The sequence below is a fragment of the Alternaria ventricosa genome (assembly GCF_023758065.1).
Source record: "Alternaria ventricosa strain BMP 2768 chromosome Unknown scaffold_3, whole genome shotgun sequence".
NCBI lineage: Eukaryota > Fungi > Ascomycota > Dothideomycetes > Pleosporales > Pleosporaceae > Alternaria > Alternaria ventricosa.
The window spans coordinates 1-18970 of NW_026055683.1; the positions used below are offsets into that span (position 1 = coordinate 1).

General features: G+C 35.0%; 2 protein-coding genes across 2 annotated transcripts; both read right to left on the minus strand.

Annotated features, from left to right (window-relative positions):
* Window positions 1-12906: 12906 nt before the first annotated feature.
* J4E93_001946 (uncharacterized protein) lies at window positions 12907-14704 on the minus strand (the record flags this gene model as incomplete). Its single annotated transcript, XM_049339894.1, has 4 exons — window positions 12907-13426; window positions 13483-14298; window positions 14354-14453; window positions 14515-14704. 4 exons carry the CDS (start codon window positions 14702-14704, stop codon window positions 12907-12909), a joined length of 1626 nt encoding a protein of 541 aa, XP_049202216.1.
* Window positions 14705-15284: 580 nt separating this feature from the next.
* Window positions 15285-17039, minus strand: J4E93_001947 (uncharacterized protein; the record flags this gene model as incomplete). Its single annotated transcript, XM_049339895.1, has 4 exons — window positions 15285-15678; window positions 15730-16240; window positions 16304-16647; window positions 16699-17039. The coding sequence occupies 4 exons, from the start codon at window positions 17037-17039 to the stop codon at window positions 15285-15287; spliced, it is 1590 nt and encodes a 529-aa protein (XP_049202217.1).
* Window positions 17040-18970: the final 1931 nt, after the last annotated feature.

Sequence of the window (18970 nt, forward strand, 5' to 3'; positions counted from 1 at the left end):
GCTAAGAATTCTTCTATAGTTTAATACCTATACTAGAGAGCGTAGTGCGATCTAACGTATAGTTTTAGGTAATATAATATACTATTTCTAGTAAGTATCTAATAGATATAGAGAAGATAGATACGCTTTCTCTTTAATAATAGCGTAGAGGTACCTTAGATAGATAAGAATACTAAGCTAATTATTTAGTATAAATAGAAGCTTACTAAGTATACTATTATATATAAGATTAACTATAAGAAGATACTTAATTACGCGCGTAGAACTTACTAGTAACTAGAGGTTACTACTCTATATAAGATAGTAGATAAGAAAGTTTAACCTATTAACGTTTCTTAAGTAGATAAGCTAATAGAGTTTAGATAGAAAGACTAGAAGAAATAAGCTATTTAGTATTAATAACTTCGCTTATTTATTTATAAACTAGACCTAGAACTATATAATAATATATTTAAACTATAATACGCTATATTTTTATAAGAAACTTATCTTATATCTAAGAGACTAGCTAACCTTTATATTAGATTATAAGTTACGCAAGAAGAAAGAGATCTCTTTATCTAGATACTCTATAATAGAGAAGTAGCTTTATTATAGAAATTTACTAAATCTAGTAGAATATACTCTAACGTATACCTACTATATAAGATCTATATAGTAGAATATAAAGCTTAGTAAGTGTAAGGCTTTACTATTTCTAAGAAGCTTAAGTAGGTTATAGTTAATATAGCTAATACTTACCTTAATAGAGGTATCTAGAAACGCTGTAATAGTTAGTATTATAATCTATAGTACCTAGTTTCTAAAAAGAATAGAGAAGCTTAATAGATCTTTAATATATAAAAGATTAATACTATTAGTATACATAATATAAACCTTCTACTAATAGTAGATAAGTTCTCTAAACACTTTACTAGATATTTTATTAACTCTCTTATAGACCTCTATTCTAGTTATAATTAGATTACTCTTTATACTATAAGCTAGAACATAATAGCCTTTTAAATACTAGTTAGTCTTCTTTATTTATATACTATAGTTATAGAGGTAACTAACTTAGTTATAGTATTCTAGCGTATTATAATAAAGATTCTTAAGAACTATTAGCTAAATACTATAGTATTTATTAATAATATTACTTATAGAGGTCTTAAGACAGACTATAGTAGTAAGATAGCTATATCTAGTGTTTATTACTATATCTATAAACATATTCTCTAACTTAACTATATTCTTACAGACATTAAGCGCGTAGAAAAGATAGTCTTTAGTAAGAAATGCTACTTTCTTATAGAGCGCTTAGAGATTATTAGCTATAAGATTAGCTCTAAAGAATGCTATTTTAATAGTAAGAAGGTTTAGAAGCTTTTAGACTAGCTATCTTACTATAATATATATAATATTTACTTATTTCTTAGACTATATATCTACTACTACATCTAGGTAAAAGAATTTACTACTATTACTAAGCCTCTCTTCTATCTTCTTTATAGAGATATAAAGTATAAGTAGAGTCTAGATTAGAATTAAGTAATATATATACTTAAATATACTATATACTTAGTACTAGCGCTAGTAAGCCTTAACTACTTAGATATATTAAAGTATAAAGTCTTTCTTATAACTAATACTAGTTAGAATAGAGAAGAAGCTTATCTTAAATAACTATAGGCTAATAGTAGACGCTATTCTATTTAATTTAAAAGTATACTCTAGTTAGCAAGAGAATATCTTTAGTATTCTACTAAGTTAGAATATAAAGTAGTACTTTAGGCTTTAAAGAAGTTTTATATATACCTATATAGTATACACTTTACTATTAAAACTAATATAGTAATACTTATTACCTAGCTTAATTACTCTTCTATAGATAATCTAGAATTAGTTATAAATTAGTAGATCTCTACTATTCTTCTTTAGAACTTTAACATTATCTATATCTCTAGAAAGAAGAACGTTATTATAGATACTCTCTTTTACTACTCTAAATCTAATAATTAGGTTCTACTAGAAGAACCTAAGAATAATCTTAAAGAGTTTATTAACTATATAATTAGAAGTATAGAAGAAGAGCTACTACCTATTAGAGCGTTCTAGATACTTAAGTATAAGTATACTAAATAATCTAAATAGATTACCTAGTTTCTTATTAACTTTAAGACTTCTAAGAGTATAACACTAAAAGAGCTTTACGTATAGAAGAAGAGAGCTCTAAACTTCTTTATACGTAATTACGCGCTCTTTTATAAAACTTTAAGAAATATTACTATATACTATATTATTAATAACGCTAATATCTACTTATAAACTATATAGTTAATATATAAGACTATTAGCTATTATAGAACTAATATAGTATACTCTATACTTTTCTAATATTATTAGTAGTCTAATATATATAAAGACGTTTAAAAAAGAATTTAATACTATTCTAAATACTAGTTTTACTTCTTAAAGAGAAGAGTTAATATATTAACTAATACGTATAGCTTTGTAATTTAGAAGTTAGTTATAATTAATATAGTTTATATATCTTACTACTAAGGTAAGAAATATTTTATTATTACTAGAGAATACTTAAGCAGATAGCTAGAGGCTAGAGCGCTTTCTAATAATAAGTCTAGCACTATTACTAAGTTTATTTATAAGAATATTATCTGTTAATAGAGTATAATATATAAGCTCTTAGTTAATAGTAGGCTAGACTTTACTAAAGTAGTTAAGTATCTTACAGCTAACTATAAGATTAAACGTATCTAGTTATTCTTATATAACCTATAGGCTATAAGTAAGATTAAGAGTAGATATAAGCCTATTATTAATACTCTTACTAAGCTATTAGGCCTATAGGTAAATAACTTACCTACTATTCTTCTTGCTAACTATATTTCTACTTAGTCTTAGACAGGCTATTTACTATACTAGTTAATTACTAGTTAAAACTTAGTTCTTCTATTAGAATTAGAGCTTCTAATATAGTAAACTCTTCTATTCTAGAAAGTTAAGAATTGCGTATAACTCTTAGCAATATGTGTATTGTAACTAGACTTTAGAGACTAATTTACTAAGAATACTATTACTTATACTAATTAACTACGTTAAGCTAAAAAAAATTATTAGAATAATACTAAGAAGATACGCTATAAGAAGCTTTAACTTAGTAACCTAGTTCTTCTATAGAACTCTATACAGAAGATTAATATATCTAGAGATAAGAAGCTTAATACTAGGTAGATAGGTCTCTATTATATTTAATAACTATAGCTAGAGTAAGGCACCTACTAGATTAAGAATCTTAATAGAACTCTACTTCTATATACTATTTCTAGTAAGAGACTAAAGCTTTTTTACTAATAAATACTAGAAGACATTACTAAGTAATATTATAGCTAGATAAAGCTCTATAACCTAGATAATTAGAAGAATACTAACGTCTCTACTAACGTACTAGCTAGCTCTATTAATAATAATAAGAAGAATAGCTATAATACCTTTTTCTAACTATAACTTAAGAAAGAGAAGGTAAGTAATACTCTAAGGCTTATTAACTAGCTAAATATCTTTTTAAGGCTTATTAGTTAGTCTAGTATAGTTATTACTAAGCGTCTTATAGAAGAAGAATAGAGAGCTTTTAGACTAGACTTTATTTCTTTCTCTAATTCTAATATATTATTAGTGTTAGATAGAGAAAGAGCTTAGACTAGAGAATAGCCTTTACTTAAGAAAGAGAAGAGAAAGTCTACTATAGGCTCTTTTATCTAAAAGCCTCTTTAATAATATATAGTAGATAATTACTAAGTATTTAAAGTATACTTCTTTATTTCTATTTTATTTCTTTCTCTTTTATTATCTAGATAGCGCGCCTTAATAAGTATCTCTCTCTCTCTCTCTTTTCTTTATATTCTCTTTACTTAGAGAAACTATTCTCTAATAGTATAATATAGTACTTGCTCTTTAATAAGTGTAGACGTAAGTATAACTCTAAGATAGATAGTAAGAATTACTTTCTAGACGCTGTAGTGCTAGATAATAAAGAAGATAATAGACTAATTCTACTCTCTCTCTCTTTAAGGCTAAAGATAATAACACTTAGTATTTTAATTCTAAGTTAAAGAGAAAGCGTAGAAGTAAGAATACCTATAGGTATAGTAAAGAGTATAAGAAGTAAAGCTTAATTAGTATTCTTATTTAAGGCCTCTAGAAAGTAATAGACTTCTAAAGAATAAAGACTATTACGTAATAATATAGAATTTAGCTCTAATACAACTATACCTATATAAGAAGAGAATTTAGATAAATAAGAATCTAAGACTTATAACGCCTATAGTATCTAGTATACTATTAACTTATATAAGACTAGCTAATTCTTTTTTTCTTTTTCTCTTATTAGAAAAGCTTTCTCTTTCTCTTACTCTGCGCCTATAAGAGAAGCGTCTAACTTCTTTATAGTTACGTACTATACTAGATAAAGTATTATAGACTATAAAATAAGTAGTAATAAAGATAGTATAGAAGCTACTACTAGAGCCTAAAGTAAACGCTACTTTAAGTACTTCTTATCTACTAGTAGTAGGTAGTATGCGTTTAAATACTCTTAGTAAAAGTTAAGAAAATAGAGTATAATTACTATAAGTTTTAAGATAAAGTAGAGAGAATAGCTACTATTCTTACTACTTTACTATATTCTATCTTGTATTAGATCTTCTACCTTCTAGTAACTAGACTACTAGAATACGTAACTACTTAGTAATAACTACTTAGTAGTAGTCTATTTCTCTACTAGTATTAGCTATCTAGACTATTCTAAGCCTCTTAAGCTACTTAAATTAGAGCTTAGAATAGTATATTTTAGTTATATTAGTCTACTTATAGTTAGGTCTCTAGAAAGTATCTACTACTAGGTAGATAAAGACGTCTATATCCTGCTACTATCTTAATATACTTAGAATTTCTAGAGAGGCGCAGCTACTATAGCTACTATAAGTAACTATCTAGAAACTACTACTACTACTACTATAGCTACCTTACCTTTAGTAACTATATCTTTTCTACCTCTATACGCTTATAGAAGTAATAAAAGTAAGAGCTATAAGTATTAACTCTCTAGTAATAAGCTAGAGAGTAATCTTATCTATAATCTATGCGTAGAGAAGAGTAGAGAGACTAATACGCTTATAGGTATAACTTTAATATTAGAAATACTAGTACTAATTATAATAAGCATTACTCTTTTAACTATTCTATCTAGCTTTAAACTCTCTTTAAACTATATTTATATAGCTATTATAGTCTATTAGCTATAATTCTAATAGTTATAGGCTATAATAATCTTAAATATATAGATTTTAGATAAGTTAAGATTTTATCTAAAATCTAGTTGTTACTGCTATAATAACATAATACTATCTATTTACTAATACTATTATACGCGCAAGAATACTACTAAGTATAATAGCTAATTACGTAATTAATTATCTTACTTTTACTATAATTTTACCTTCTAACATTACCTATTAATATTGTAATATTGTAATACTATAATAGATAGATATCTCTTAATAGTATATATATATATACCTCTTCTTAGTTATTACTTCTTTCTTTCTTCTATAACCTTCTTAATCTTTTCTTCTTATCTCTATACACTATAGTTGCCTTTTAGAAGTAGACTATATCTTTCTTCTCTTTTTAGTTAGCTAACTTTCTATATATTATATCTTAATAATTATAGTAATAACTATAATTACTACGCCTAGCGTAAAGTAATATAATAAGCCTATAGGCTACCTAAACCTTCTTTATAACTCTTAGTTACTATAAACTCTATATATAAGAGCGTACGCTTAGCCTACTATCTCTATAACTAATTCTATAAATAAGTATATAAGCGTAACTATATATATATATATATAAGCTTAGTACTATTAGTTCTACACTATAAGCTAGTCTAGTAAGAGTTTCTTTATAAGAGCTAGTTTTAGGTTACTAAAAAAAGATGCCTGCGCTACTAAAGGCTTAGTAGAAAATAGCTAGTAATAAGAATAAAAGTAAGAATAAGGCTATAGATACTAGAAAGTTAACTTTCTCTTATAGTTAGAGCTTTTCTTTATAAGAGACTTCTTTTTAGAAAGGTCTACTTTTTAAGCTCTATATACCTAGTCTATCTAAGAGTTTTACTACTTTAGGTATCTAAGGTTAAGCCTCTAGAAGTAATACTAGCTTTTTCTTTACTACTTCTTCTAGTTTATATCTAAAGAAAGATACTCTTATAATTATCTAGGCTCTATATACTAAAGCTAAGATCTAAGTTCTTATCTTAGCTTAGAACTAGAATCTCTAGAATCTAGACATTAATAATAAGGTAATAGAGTTTATTACTAGTCTTAAATAGTAGTCTTCTAAGTAATAAAAGGTTATTCTTAATACTTTTATAACTAACGTAACCTTTCTATTTAACTAGATTACTAATCTTATTCTTAAAGTATCTAATATAGTTAAGACACTACTAGAGCTTATAGATAAGTATAGTAGTGTTAAAGTATTTAATAGCTAGTATCTAGTTTTAAGCTAAGCTAAGAATACTAAAGATAAGTATATTATAGAGCTAACTAGTGCTACTAAGTATATTAACGTATTAGAGTCTAGTCTTATAAGCTACGTCTCTTACTTTTTAAGTAAAGTTCTATATAACTACTAGGCTATATTTAATATATAGTTCTACCTTAGGCGTTTAGATATTAATAACGCAGCTCTATTCTTAGTCTAAGTAGTAGCTATTTATGTCTGCACTCTATATAAAAGCACTAAGACTAATATTATTATATAAGACTAGGCTACCTTAAAAGATACTATTAAGGTAACTATTCTATTTACTAAGAAGAATATACTTTCTAAGATATTATCTCTTTTAAAGTATACTATTAAATTATTAAAATAAAACTATAAGAAGTATAGTATAATACTAGGTATACTTAGCCTTACTACTAGAAATATTATAGTTTCTTTTGCTTATAAGTATAAGAAAGACAGTACTTATAATAAATAATATAAGTTTTAGTAATATATTTTTCTATATATAGCTAATAAGTATTCTAACTAGAACTACCTAATTATATATACTCTTTATAGTAGTAATAACGTAATAATTACTAATACTATAGCTAGATACTAGATAAAGCTTTACTCTATCTATTAATTAGCTATTTCTATTATAATAGAACTTAGATTATCTCTATATAAGTTAAGAGCAATTAATAAAGATAGTAATTATATTAAAGTAGAGCTAAAGGAAATTAGAGTAAGATAACTTAGTAGAGCTAGATTAGTTACTTTTTTAGTAAACCTAGAGAAGTAGGTATACTAAGAGCGCTAGACTAGTCTTAAGGTAGTTAAGAAAAGAGCTATAGTAGCTAAGTTATAGAAATTAAGGCTTTGTAGTATATAAGCTAGTCTTTCTTAACTACTACTACTATCTAGTGCTAGCGCTCTAAAATCTACTCTAGCTTACTAATTCTTGTCTAAGAAGATAGACACTACGCTTAATAAAGATAACTTAGAAGATAAAGACTAGAATTCTAATAAGCTTAAGGCTTTAACTATAGCTAAGAACTATTATTATTTAGATAGAACTTCTAATTTTCTTTAACTAATTCTTAATAGCTACTTTAAATACACTAAACTTAATAACTATAAATGTATTAAAGTTATCTAAGCGTAGTATTAAAAAGTCTATATTAGTTACTACTCTAATAGCTTATTAATTAATAGTACTTATATCTATTAGACTTATATATAAGTAATAGCTACCTATATAGATTTCTTTAAGTAAGCTATAAATTTAAAAGCTATAAATAATATTCTTCTTCTTCTATATCTTTTCTAAGATAAGTAGTATAAACTCTAAACCTATCTAATTATATCTATTCTCTTTGTTAAGTAGTATAAGCTTAGTAAATAAAACTCTAATCTTCTTAGCTATTACTTTTATTCTTAGATAGTCTATAATCTATATCTAATTTCTTTCTAGAAGAAGGTTAGTAAAAAGATAGGTTAGAGTAAGCTAGTAGAAGACTTTAAGTAGAAGAGCAATATTACTATAAAGAACTTTAAGTAGTTATTCTTTAATAATAATAAACTTAAGAGAATTATTAATAAATCTTTTAAGATATATTATTACTACCTCTAACGCATTAATAGTAATAAGAACCTTAGCTAGCTTTATATTATATACTATTCTCTTATTTAGTAAGCTATCTATACTAACCTTTATTACTAGATACTTTACGTAGTACTTTATAAAGAGTATACTATAGTTTTCTACTCTTACTATACTAAGTACACTATACTAGATAATAAGACATTTTTCTACTATATTAATCTTAATCTATTAGTTACTTACGCTTAAGGTCTAGGCGCTAATATAATCTAAGAATTAGTTTTAATTAATAATAAGAACTCTTAGAACTATATAGAAGTCTTAGAAGGCTTCTATTATTATATAGAGCTATACTTATAATAGTATAAGACTACTAAGAAGAATTCTAGTAGCCTTATTAAAGAATAGAAAAGTAATATTAATTAGACGCTAGAAGTATAAGTAACAGCACTAGGTATAAAGTAGGCTAAGTCTATTTATAGAGAAAAAGATATTTATATTACTTATTCTATAACACTTTATAGCTCTATAGAACTAGTAACTAAGATCTATTAAATAATTCTTCTATAGTATATTATAGTACACTAGAGTATTATAGAGAATCTAGCTATAGAAACGTATAATAAAATCTTAAAGGCTTATTATAATCTTATAGCACTCTCTGCGTTACTATCTAGATACTATAATAAGTATAGTAGTATTAAGTAGGCGTTTCTAGTAGATATATATATTAACTTCTTCTTCTAGATCTAGAAGGCTATTCTTACGTAAGTCTTCTAGAATAACTTTCTTATACGTAAGAAGATCTATAAACTTCTTAATAAGAATAAAAATAGTATTCTAGAGTATATTAGAAAAGAGCGTAAGTATATTATTAGAGAGATTAAGATACTATAGCTAGTAGTCTAGAAGCTTAAGAAGGCTGCCTTTGCTAAGAGCGCTAATAGTAAATACTTAGATATTTTCTTCTTTACTAATAAGAGTAAACCTTTTACTTATAAGTAATAGTAGTATATTTAGAATTATAATTATAGTATAGAAGATACTATTAGACGCCTTATTAATAAGATTAATATAGAACTAGATATTTATTACTACTTCTATAACGCTGCTAACCTTAATACTATACCTACTTCTTTTTTTCTATTTAAAACTTCTTAGGCTTACGCTAGTAGTCTAGCGTCTAGTTTATTATTACTACCTAGCTTCTTATTTACTCTAACAATATTGCTACTACTAGTTCTACTACTCTCTTCTTAGTTTAAAATACTAATACTAGCTTTATTAGCTTCTATAGCTAGCCTATTAGAACTATATTATAGTAGATAGAATATAAAGTAGACTAGGCGTATTAGTAACGCTGTTAGTACGTAGATTTTAGGTAAGCTTCTTATTTTACCTAAAATCTAACTGCTATCTATACTATAATAGTATATTACTAATATCTCTACTTAATTATTTATTTTACTATTTACTTTCTTTTCTATATTTTTTCTTTATCTTTTCTTTATACTATAAGTAATTAACATATTCTAGATAGTATAATAGAACTATACTACTAGAAAGAGAAGGTTTATACTAGTATATAAGGTGTTCTTATATAAATTAGATCTTTAATAACCTAAGAATTACTTAGAGAGAGAACGTCTTTTAATAAGAGCTCTTTAGAGATTATCTTATTATCTATAATTATTATAGTATATATATACTCTAGCTGCAGTAGCTAGAGATTAGTCTTTTACTTCGCGATAGTTATAAGCTCTTTAGCTACTTTAATTGCCTAAGTAATTTTTCTTAGGTTACTTACTTAAGTAGGTAACCTTAAGCAAAATAGTAAAAAGAAGAAAATTTAAGTCTAGGTATATATATGCTTGCTTAGAGATTTGAACCTATCTATTACTATTAGATTTTCTATTATAGCACGAAGCTTAGAAAAAGACTTAGTATTACTAGAGATAAATATATACTCTCTAGGTAGATTAGACTAGTGCTACTAGCTAATCTAGAGAGTGTGTTGTAGTATATATATACTCTAGCCGCAGTAGCTAGAGATTAGTCTTTTACTCTATAACAACAATCTTATCTTTTACTTATACTTTTTAGTATTAGACTCTTATATAATACTTTAGACAATAGAATCTCTCTATAATAGAACTCTTTCTTACTAAACTATTATCTATATACTTTCTTACCTATACTAACTATCTTATATTCTTATAGTAATATATCTTTATACTCTCTAATACCTATATAGTAATATACACTAAATATATTAAAATCTTAAAATCTTCTAGTAGTTCTAGAATAACTTTAAAAGCTAGGCGTTTTTTAATATCTTTTTACTAAATAGAGTCTACAAAATTAGGTATAAGGCACTAATACGTATAGTTATATATATAGTATACCTATATTAGAATTATATTATACTACTTAATTAAGCTTAGCGCCTATCTAATAAAGTAAGAGCTAGGCTTAATTAAAAACTATAGCTAGTAATAGTAAAGTATAGTTATTTATTAGTAAACTAATTCTACAGCGTAAACTAGTCTAAAAAGAGTAAGGTCTATTACTAGTATATAAAAAGACGTATTTCTAAAAAGGTTAAAATTCTACGTTTAGAGGTGTAGGCGTTAAGCAGGCTAAGGCTTAAGTTCTTAGCGCTACTACCTCTAGCGTAGTTAAAGCTTTTAAAATTTAGAGTAGTAAAGTAACTATTCTATAAATACTAACGTCTACCTACACTATAGTAGAGAGAATTATAATATAATTATATATTCTTAATAGCTTATAACTAACTAAGCTATAGATTATAAAGTAATAAAATACTAAAATCTTAGCTTATAAAATTATACTTCTGCATATATACTCTCTATTCTCTACTTCTATTCTTATTCTATAGCTTATAGTAAAATTAGAGATTTAAAGACTTATTAAAGATATAAATAGTAGCTTAAATCTAATACTAAAAGGTATACTAAATAAGCTCTTAACTACGTTACTACTCTTTTATAAGTTTTTCTAGCGTTAGTAAGTCTAAAGCTAATCTTATTACTAGTTATATTGCCTCTATTAATTATATTCTTATACTGCGTTGCTTATTAAAGCTTTTATAGACTACTCTAAGACTACTACTAAAAAAAAAGCTTTTAGTTAGACTATTCTAGTAATTATTATATAGACTATTATTAAGGCTATTATAAAGACTATTATTAGAGCTCTTAAGGCTTACTTTATCTATTTTATATTACGTTCTAAGACTACTAAGACTATTACTACTATTAATACTATTAATACTATTAAGATTATTATACTACTACTATAAAAGCTTCTAATATATAGACTAAGACCTTTTATAGTCTTTTATTATAGCTAAGCTTTTAAGTAACTTACTAGTAATATATAAAAGTTTTTTTATAGGCTATACTTACTCTAAAGAGAGTAATAAGATAGTTATTATATTACTAGTATTACTTTTTCTACTTAGAGTAATCTATTAATTATTTATACTATCTATACTTATAACTTTATATATAAGCTTAGGCTATAGATAGCTTTACTTATAAAGATAAAAGTAGCTATTATATACTAGCGTAAGGCGTTTATTAGAATTCTTAGCTAGAGTAGTAATAAATAGACTAAAGAGAATAAAGCGTTTAAGGCCTACCTCTAGTGTAATAATACTATTAAATAGATAGTAGCTATATTAGTATTCTACTATTATAGTTACTCTTAAGAACTAAGAGAGTAGTTATCTTTATTAGCTTAAGTTATATTATATTAATAGCTAAAGATTAAATGCAGTAAGGCGTTAAAAAGTTTCTCTTCTTAGTAAGGCCTTAAAAGCAATATATTGTTAGTTAGAAGCCTTAGTGCTAATAGTAATATATACTAAATATATTAAAATTTTAAAATCTCTTAGCAGTCCTAGAACAAAAGCTAGGCGTCTTTTAACGTCTTTTTACTAAACAGAGTCTGCAAAATTAGGCACAAGGCACTGAAAGTATAGTTATAGTATAGTCTACTTTTATCTAGTGTACGTATAGCCTAAAGTATAATATATACTATACTATACCTAAAAGTACTACGTTACGTTGGACACGCTGATGTGCGGTTGTGAAAGGGAGAGCAAGATCTCCACCAACACAGCGGCTGACTGAATGCATCTTCAGATATCACATCGAGACCCTTGAGGCATGGAGGCTAGACGAGAGAAGCTGGTGATAGAAAAGGTCGCATTTCCGACAAGGGCGGCGTGATCCTGGAGGCTTCGCAAAACTGTATCAGGCTTCTCCACGGCGAGGCCTGGTTACATAGACACGAGAAGATTAGTGCAAGAACGAGATTGAAATGGCAAAAACTAGAAACCGGCCAAAGGTAGGTCTCGTTTTTCATCTACACATCTCTCAGTAAGCATGAACGCAATGGTGACTGCGATCAGTTGGCAAAAATGCTTGATGCGCGACTCATGTGACCTTTCATTCATTCGAGGTCAACATACCTTCTAATGAGATAGCCTGCAGCAAAGCCAAATTGGGTCTAGCGCCTCTACTTGAGATACTGGTTATTTCGTTGACACATTCGGAGCAATGCAGTTTGTCATGGCGGTTCATTGCATGAAGAAAGGTCTCGCTAACAGTACGATACCTGTGAGACAGCATCAAGAGGAAGACGGGCTTCTTTCGCAAGTAGAATAGAAATAAAACTGCTGCGCATCAGGCCGATATCGATACTGTATCCTCGTTCAGTTCTCTTCAGCAAGCTAGACTAACAATCGCCGCACTGCTCCAGGGTAACTCCACGCTCATCGTACCCTTCCCATCGACGTTCACACTCTCCCCACACGTCACATTGTCCATGCGCACAGGCTTTCCCTCATCAAGCTCATAGTTATAACTATACCCATTCCACGTAATACCCGTGATAGCATCGCTTCCATTGGCCAACAGCCTTTGCACCTGAGCTTCACCCTTGCAGTCGCTCGGTAGCTGGAAAGAGTACTTCTCTACCGGGCGTGCGAAAGGTGTGGTGTAGTTGTTATCGGCGGTCGTGTTATATGTGTGAAGGTCGACGAGGAGAATGCGGGCGAGCGTGTCGTCGACGTGGGCGGCGTATTGGGTTGCGTAGATGGAAGATGAGGGCAGCGCTGAGATCTTGAGTTCAGACTCGGATGAAGGCTTGTGCATGAAGGCTGCGACGGCGACGTTGCCGTAGTATGGCGGCTTGGTGCCTCTTGCTGTGAGGTTTGTTTCGATCGGCTGCCAGGATTGGTAGCTGTGAGGATACTGTCAGCTCGCGAACAAGTTCGTGCAAGAGGAATGGTTACTTACCGGTAGTTTGTTCCTTGGTGCATGTGAGAGCGGGTAAGGTTCTGCGACGCGAGATACGTGTTCCAATCTACACCCCACAGCGCAGCGCCGAAGCTGTTGCTCAGACCAGGTCGTCCCTGTCGGGCGAGCGAGTTGTGTTCGCCCATGACGAAGGGGACGTTTGGAGCCAGCGCGTCTCCCAGTGCCTTGATACCATCTTTTACACCGATTTGCTCGTCTGCCTTGGCGAGGACACTGCTGTGGTTCATCAACGTGCCTTGTAGTGTGATACCAGGGTTGGTAGAGACACCCATGTAGTTGTGGGAAGCGATCAGGCCGATGTTCTGCTTCTCGTCCAATCCCTGCTTGAAGACTTCGACGGGGTCCAATCTGAAGTAGTCGTTGACTCCGATGCCTGCAAAACTCGGTGCCATGAACTTGGTGCCAGCGAGATCTGGGCATGCTGCTTTGGTGGCCTCTTCAATGGCAGTCGTGCCGTTCAACCACTCGGAGACATAGTCTGCCTCGGCCCAGTTGTCAGGTCGGTATCCAGATGCAGTGAAGAGATCGGGCTCGTTGCCGTACTCCCAAAACAGCAGATCGCTTCCTATCGCTTTGCAGGCGTGCGAAACAGATGCCCATGTCGCGGTCCTTGCAGCGCTGGAGTTGGCGCCCATGTTGAAGCCGTGAACGAATCGCGTGCCCTCAGGCATGGTTTTGTAGGACTCGAAGTAGGAAGGGCCGATGGTAATAATCGTCGGGTAGTCGGCGGAGATGTTTGGGCGAATGATGCCGACGATGCTGGTCTCGAGCGATTCATCGAAAATGGCGATGTCCCTGTCCGTCGAGTAAGCCACATGTATCCAAAATTGTGAAGAAGGAAACGTCTTACTGTGTGTTGCCGCCGACGCGAGCGATTGGCATTGAGCCCTGCAGCTTGCCAAGGTTGCTCATGAGGTTGTATGAGAAGGCATTGGGATGCGACAGATTGCCTAGAATCGATGATCGTCAGTCAAACTGTCGCGAGTATTTGGCATATCGCAGGACACATACCAGTAAAGTCGGGCCATGACGAGAACTCAAAAGAATACGAGACGAAAGAGTCCAAGGGAATACCGGCATCGTTGGGCGCTGACTTTGGAATCGTAATTGGTTTTGACCTAGAGGCAATGTGAGCGGCCTCGGCATCTAGAAAGGCACCGAGAGCTGCGACAGCAAGAGAGCGCTTGATTGAGGGCAACATCGTGTACGTTCGATCGTTGCTGCCACACCCTGCAGGCGGTTTGCGCGTTGTTTATGGGCGCCGCCGGCAACGGAACTTTGGCCACGATGTCATGCGGCAATTGAAAAGCATGGCCTCGGTCAATTTTCTGGTATCTTCGTTGGAGATCTGCATTGTATGCGGGGAATTTACTGGGGTAAGAGCGTAAAAAGCCGGGGTAGCTGCCAGCCTCTTTTTCTGTCGGTGACGACCGCGTGCATGCACGCGTTGGATTAACCTGGGTTGCGGCTCGAGTTCGGGAACGCTTGTCCAGACAAGGATAGGCTGTCCTCCACTTCCCGAATGGCAATCACGATAACTTCATATGCCGTACCAAGAATCAATTCGCATCGTTCCTGGCTTGCAGCAGTCGCTCCACTGTGACAACCTCATATGTGGATTTACTCACGGCATTTGTCTAGACCTGTATAGTCTCACATCGGATAATTACACGTGAACAGCCAAGACCGTCCGCCTAGACGCGACTTCCGGACTCGCGCGAGGAGTACCTGTCGAGCTCAGATCTCCACTTCGGAGCGCGTCATGCCGCGTTCATCAGCATCTATCTCAAGTTCTTCAAAGCTTCAGCATCACTTTCGCCCCATGGGTACACTTCCTCCGCTTGCTTGACCAACTCTCTGCATTTCTCACTCCTCGGCACGATGCTCACACGGTACGGTTTCGGATGGCTCACCACACCGGGCTCGAACTCAACCCTAGGCTCTACAACCTTTCCATTCTCGATAGGCTTCTCGACGTTGAAGACAGCGAGCGATTGGGCAATCGTCGTGAACAGAGCGTTGTCGGCGACATAGCGCCCAGGGCAAACGCGACGCCCGTACCCGAATGTCCATGTGCGCGGATCAGGCTCCGCGGTATGGGTTGGCGTCGCTATGTAGCGTTCGGGGCGAAAGACCATAGGATCGGGGTAGACGGCTGGGTCGTGTGTGAACCACCTATGTGCTGTCAGCTACGAACACGTCTGCCTCTTGCAGGATCATGCGTACCAGTTGTTAGGCATGATCATCGCTCCTTTCGGTATTTTATACCCGTTGACGCTATCCTCTTGGGTGCAGGAATGGGGTATCGACATGGGCCCCACAGGATGCCATCGATGCGTCTCCTTCACCACGGCCTCAATATACGGCAAGCTTGCTTTATCGCTAGTGATCGGAAGTCGATCCCCGCCGATTACACGGTCCAGCTCCTCTTGAACTTTCTTTTGAACTTCTGGGAAGACGGCCATGGCCAGGAAGAACGTCATCAGCGACGAGACGGTGGTGTCCGCGCCACCCAGATACATGGATGCAGCGGACCATTTGTTGATGTACTCCATGGACGCGTCTGAGCCGAGAGATTCGATGGCCTGGGAGAGAAAGGATGTCTTCGCTTTCTTGTCCTGCATCTGCCATTTGACGAAAGCGTAGGGCTCTTCGGCCGTGCGTATCAAGGTCTTTGCCATCTGCCGAGCTGTACGCTTGAAGCCGGTACCTGGACACCAGTCTGGGAGGAAACGTACTTTTCGAAGTCAGCGCGCGTTAACGCACACATGGTAGCCTGACGGTAAGGAGGCAAGCTTACAGAAGGGCATGACATCAACAGGCCACTTTCCGGGCACACTTGCGTCAGCGAACTCGGCCATTGCCTGCCCTGCTACATCTACGAGCGGATCCGGTCCCTTCGCGTTAGGCGTGTAGCCATATGTGATCCTCAAGATGACAGCGCCTGCTTCTTTCCTGATGTGTTCGAACAGATCGTTGGGAGATTCCATGACATTCAGGAGGAAATGTGCAGCCTCTTCGTTCTGAACGCGATCAAAGACCGCAAGAGACGTGCTGGAGCTGGCTACTTTTGCAATATTGCGACGATGGTGTTTGAAATTTTGATCGGGCTGATGCATCACCAAAGTCTTTGTCCAGCCAATCCTGCTTCTTAGTCAGTCATCTCGATCGCTTGGTACAGGCGTAGAAACGTACATGTCTCCACTGAACACCATATGTGGCCTCCCTGAAAAGATCGCCGCCCTGTTGCTCAGCAGCTCTACTGCTACGTTCGCATCGTTGACGATGACGAACGTCTGACCTAGGACCGTGACCGAGCTTATGGGACCGTAGAGGTCTTTGTGCTTGAGCCAATGATGGCACTCGAGTATTCCAGGCTTGGGCAAGTCATTGATGTTGCCAATGAGAGGAATGCCTTTCGGACCCGGAGGAAGCGGAAGATCATGGCTGTTCTTACGCAAGAAGAAGCGGCTGAGTGTGTAGAATACGATAGTACCGACGACGATTAGAAGAGGCGTCGATGCTAGAAAGGTCATATTGAGGTCAACTTACTTGGACCAAAGACGAACGACGGTATATCAAGTGGGAAGGGATCCAGCTCTTGGGACGAGACGGAAGAAGTACGTCCATGAACATGTTGGAGTCTATGCTGAGTGAGCTGTGCTAACATTGATTTTTATGCCCTGCGTCCTATGGCAGCCCATATGCTTCGATGAGCTTAGTGCTTGTGGAGTAGTCGCGGGAATATCGATTCTTCAAGGTAGGTAGTGCTGCGGGTACAGGCATGCTGCAGGAATATCAAATGTCCACCGTTCGTTTGGCTCGATCAGGCGTAGTTGCTGACAAGCAATCTAACGCGTTCCCATGCCATACTTGTTAGAAGAGCGGAGCGGTCGCTACCTGAAATAGAAGGACGTGTGTAAGCACGTCGCTGCGTGTGATACAACAGCGATGTATGCCAACATGCCAGCTATGTGATTCGTGAGGTCGGACCGCGGCCGCGAAACGGTTGGTGCCGGGAGACGGGATATGGTGGGGATAGTATGGTTTTCTGCAGTGCTGGTGGGGTCTCGTGAGCTTCGCCCACGCTAGCATGCAGGGCGCTGCAGAGGAGCCACGATCGAAAGGGGCGACGCAGGATTACGGCAAGTGCACAGAAGAACGTCACAGCAGGCTTCACAAGATTTGAGTGAGATAGATAAAGCATTGCATTGATATTGCCAGCGTGAGAGCCGGGAAGAAGTGTTAGTGATTATCAACACCATGCCATTGACATGTGCGGTAACGGAGGCGACTTGGCTGGCCATGCGGGCGGAGACTGCACAATTACACAGTCATCCGAAGCCACGCACCAAGCCAGCGACATCGCGACATCACACACAGTCAACAAATGAAAACTGCAATAACGTTGTCACTACCAAAGAATTTGGTGCAACAAAAGTATGTCTCCTCCATTCCTCGCCCTTGAGCCATCAAATCGGCTCAACGGAGTTGAGTAACAAAGGCCTCACCACCTTGAAGGGGGTAGATGAGGTTGTTTATTCTTGCTTCACTGTCCACACTTGCTCAACGTGAAAATCCGTAATGGCAAGCTCTAGCAATTTTAGAAGCGGATATCGATCCCCCATTAAGATAATGGAAGAAGGATGAGAAGAGGTCGAAGGTCGAAAAAGACAACTCCCTCAAATCCAACACCCCACAGGGACGGACATGTATAACGTGTGTAACGTGTGTAACGTGTATGGCGTGCATAGCGTGTGTAACGTGTATGACGAACCATAGAACCACAGCGTGTGTGACGTGTATGTGCTCAAAAGCCCTCAATAGCTAAATGCCGACGAAGTCGACATGAAGCATAAGCCCACAGCCCTCAGACAACATCCCGAAGGTGTTGTAACCATATTGATCGGCTGGAATTCAAGGTTCCGATGCCGCACGGGTTGGTCAGACCTGTTCCGTGCCCTATCTCCGGGTTGAGCCTCCCGGAGTAAGAGCTTCTCGCTTTTGAGGCCGCTGCAGCAACCTCACCGCGAAAGGCGCTGGAACGTAGTGCGTCGCCTTGTCGATAGTGACGGATACAGCCATCCATTGCCACCAATCGTTGGAGGAGGCTCGCGTAGTCGACCGGAGCCATTGCCTAATGGCAGGGTAGCATCCGACGTAGGGGCGAGTCGCTCCCTCCGATTCCGCCGAAGCGAAACCGACTGCCAGAGGGCGATAACAGTCGTTCTGAGCCATGCACGAGGGTCTCCACACAGGTGGCCCTCGTGCATGGACAAAAAGTTGAACGCGTCAACCCACGGGTGCCTTGTAGCAAAATATGCCAGGGGCCATGCGGCCTGTCGAAGACCGTCCGAAGACGGCTTCATATCTGTTGGCTTCTTCCTCTGAGATAGGGATCCAAGACTGCCGAAAGCTCTTGCAGAACAAGAGGTCCAGCCTCTAAACACCCCATATCTCAGTGTCG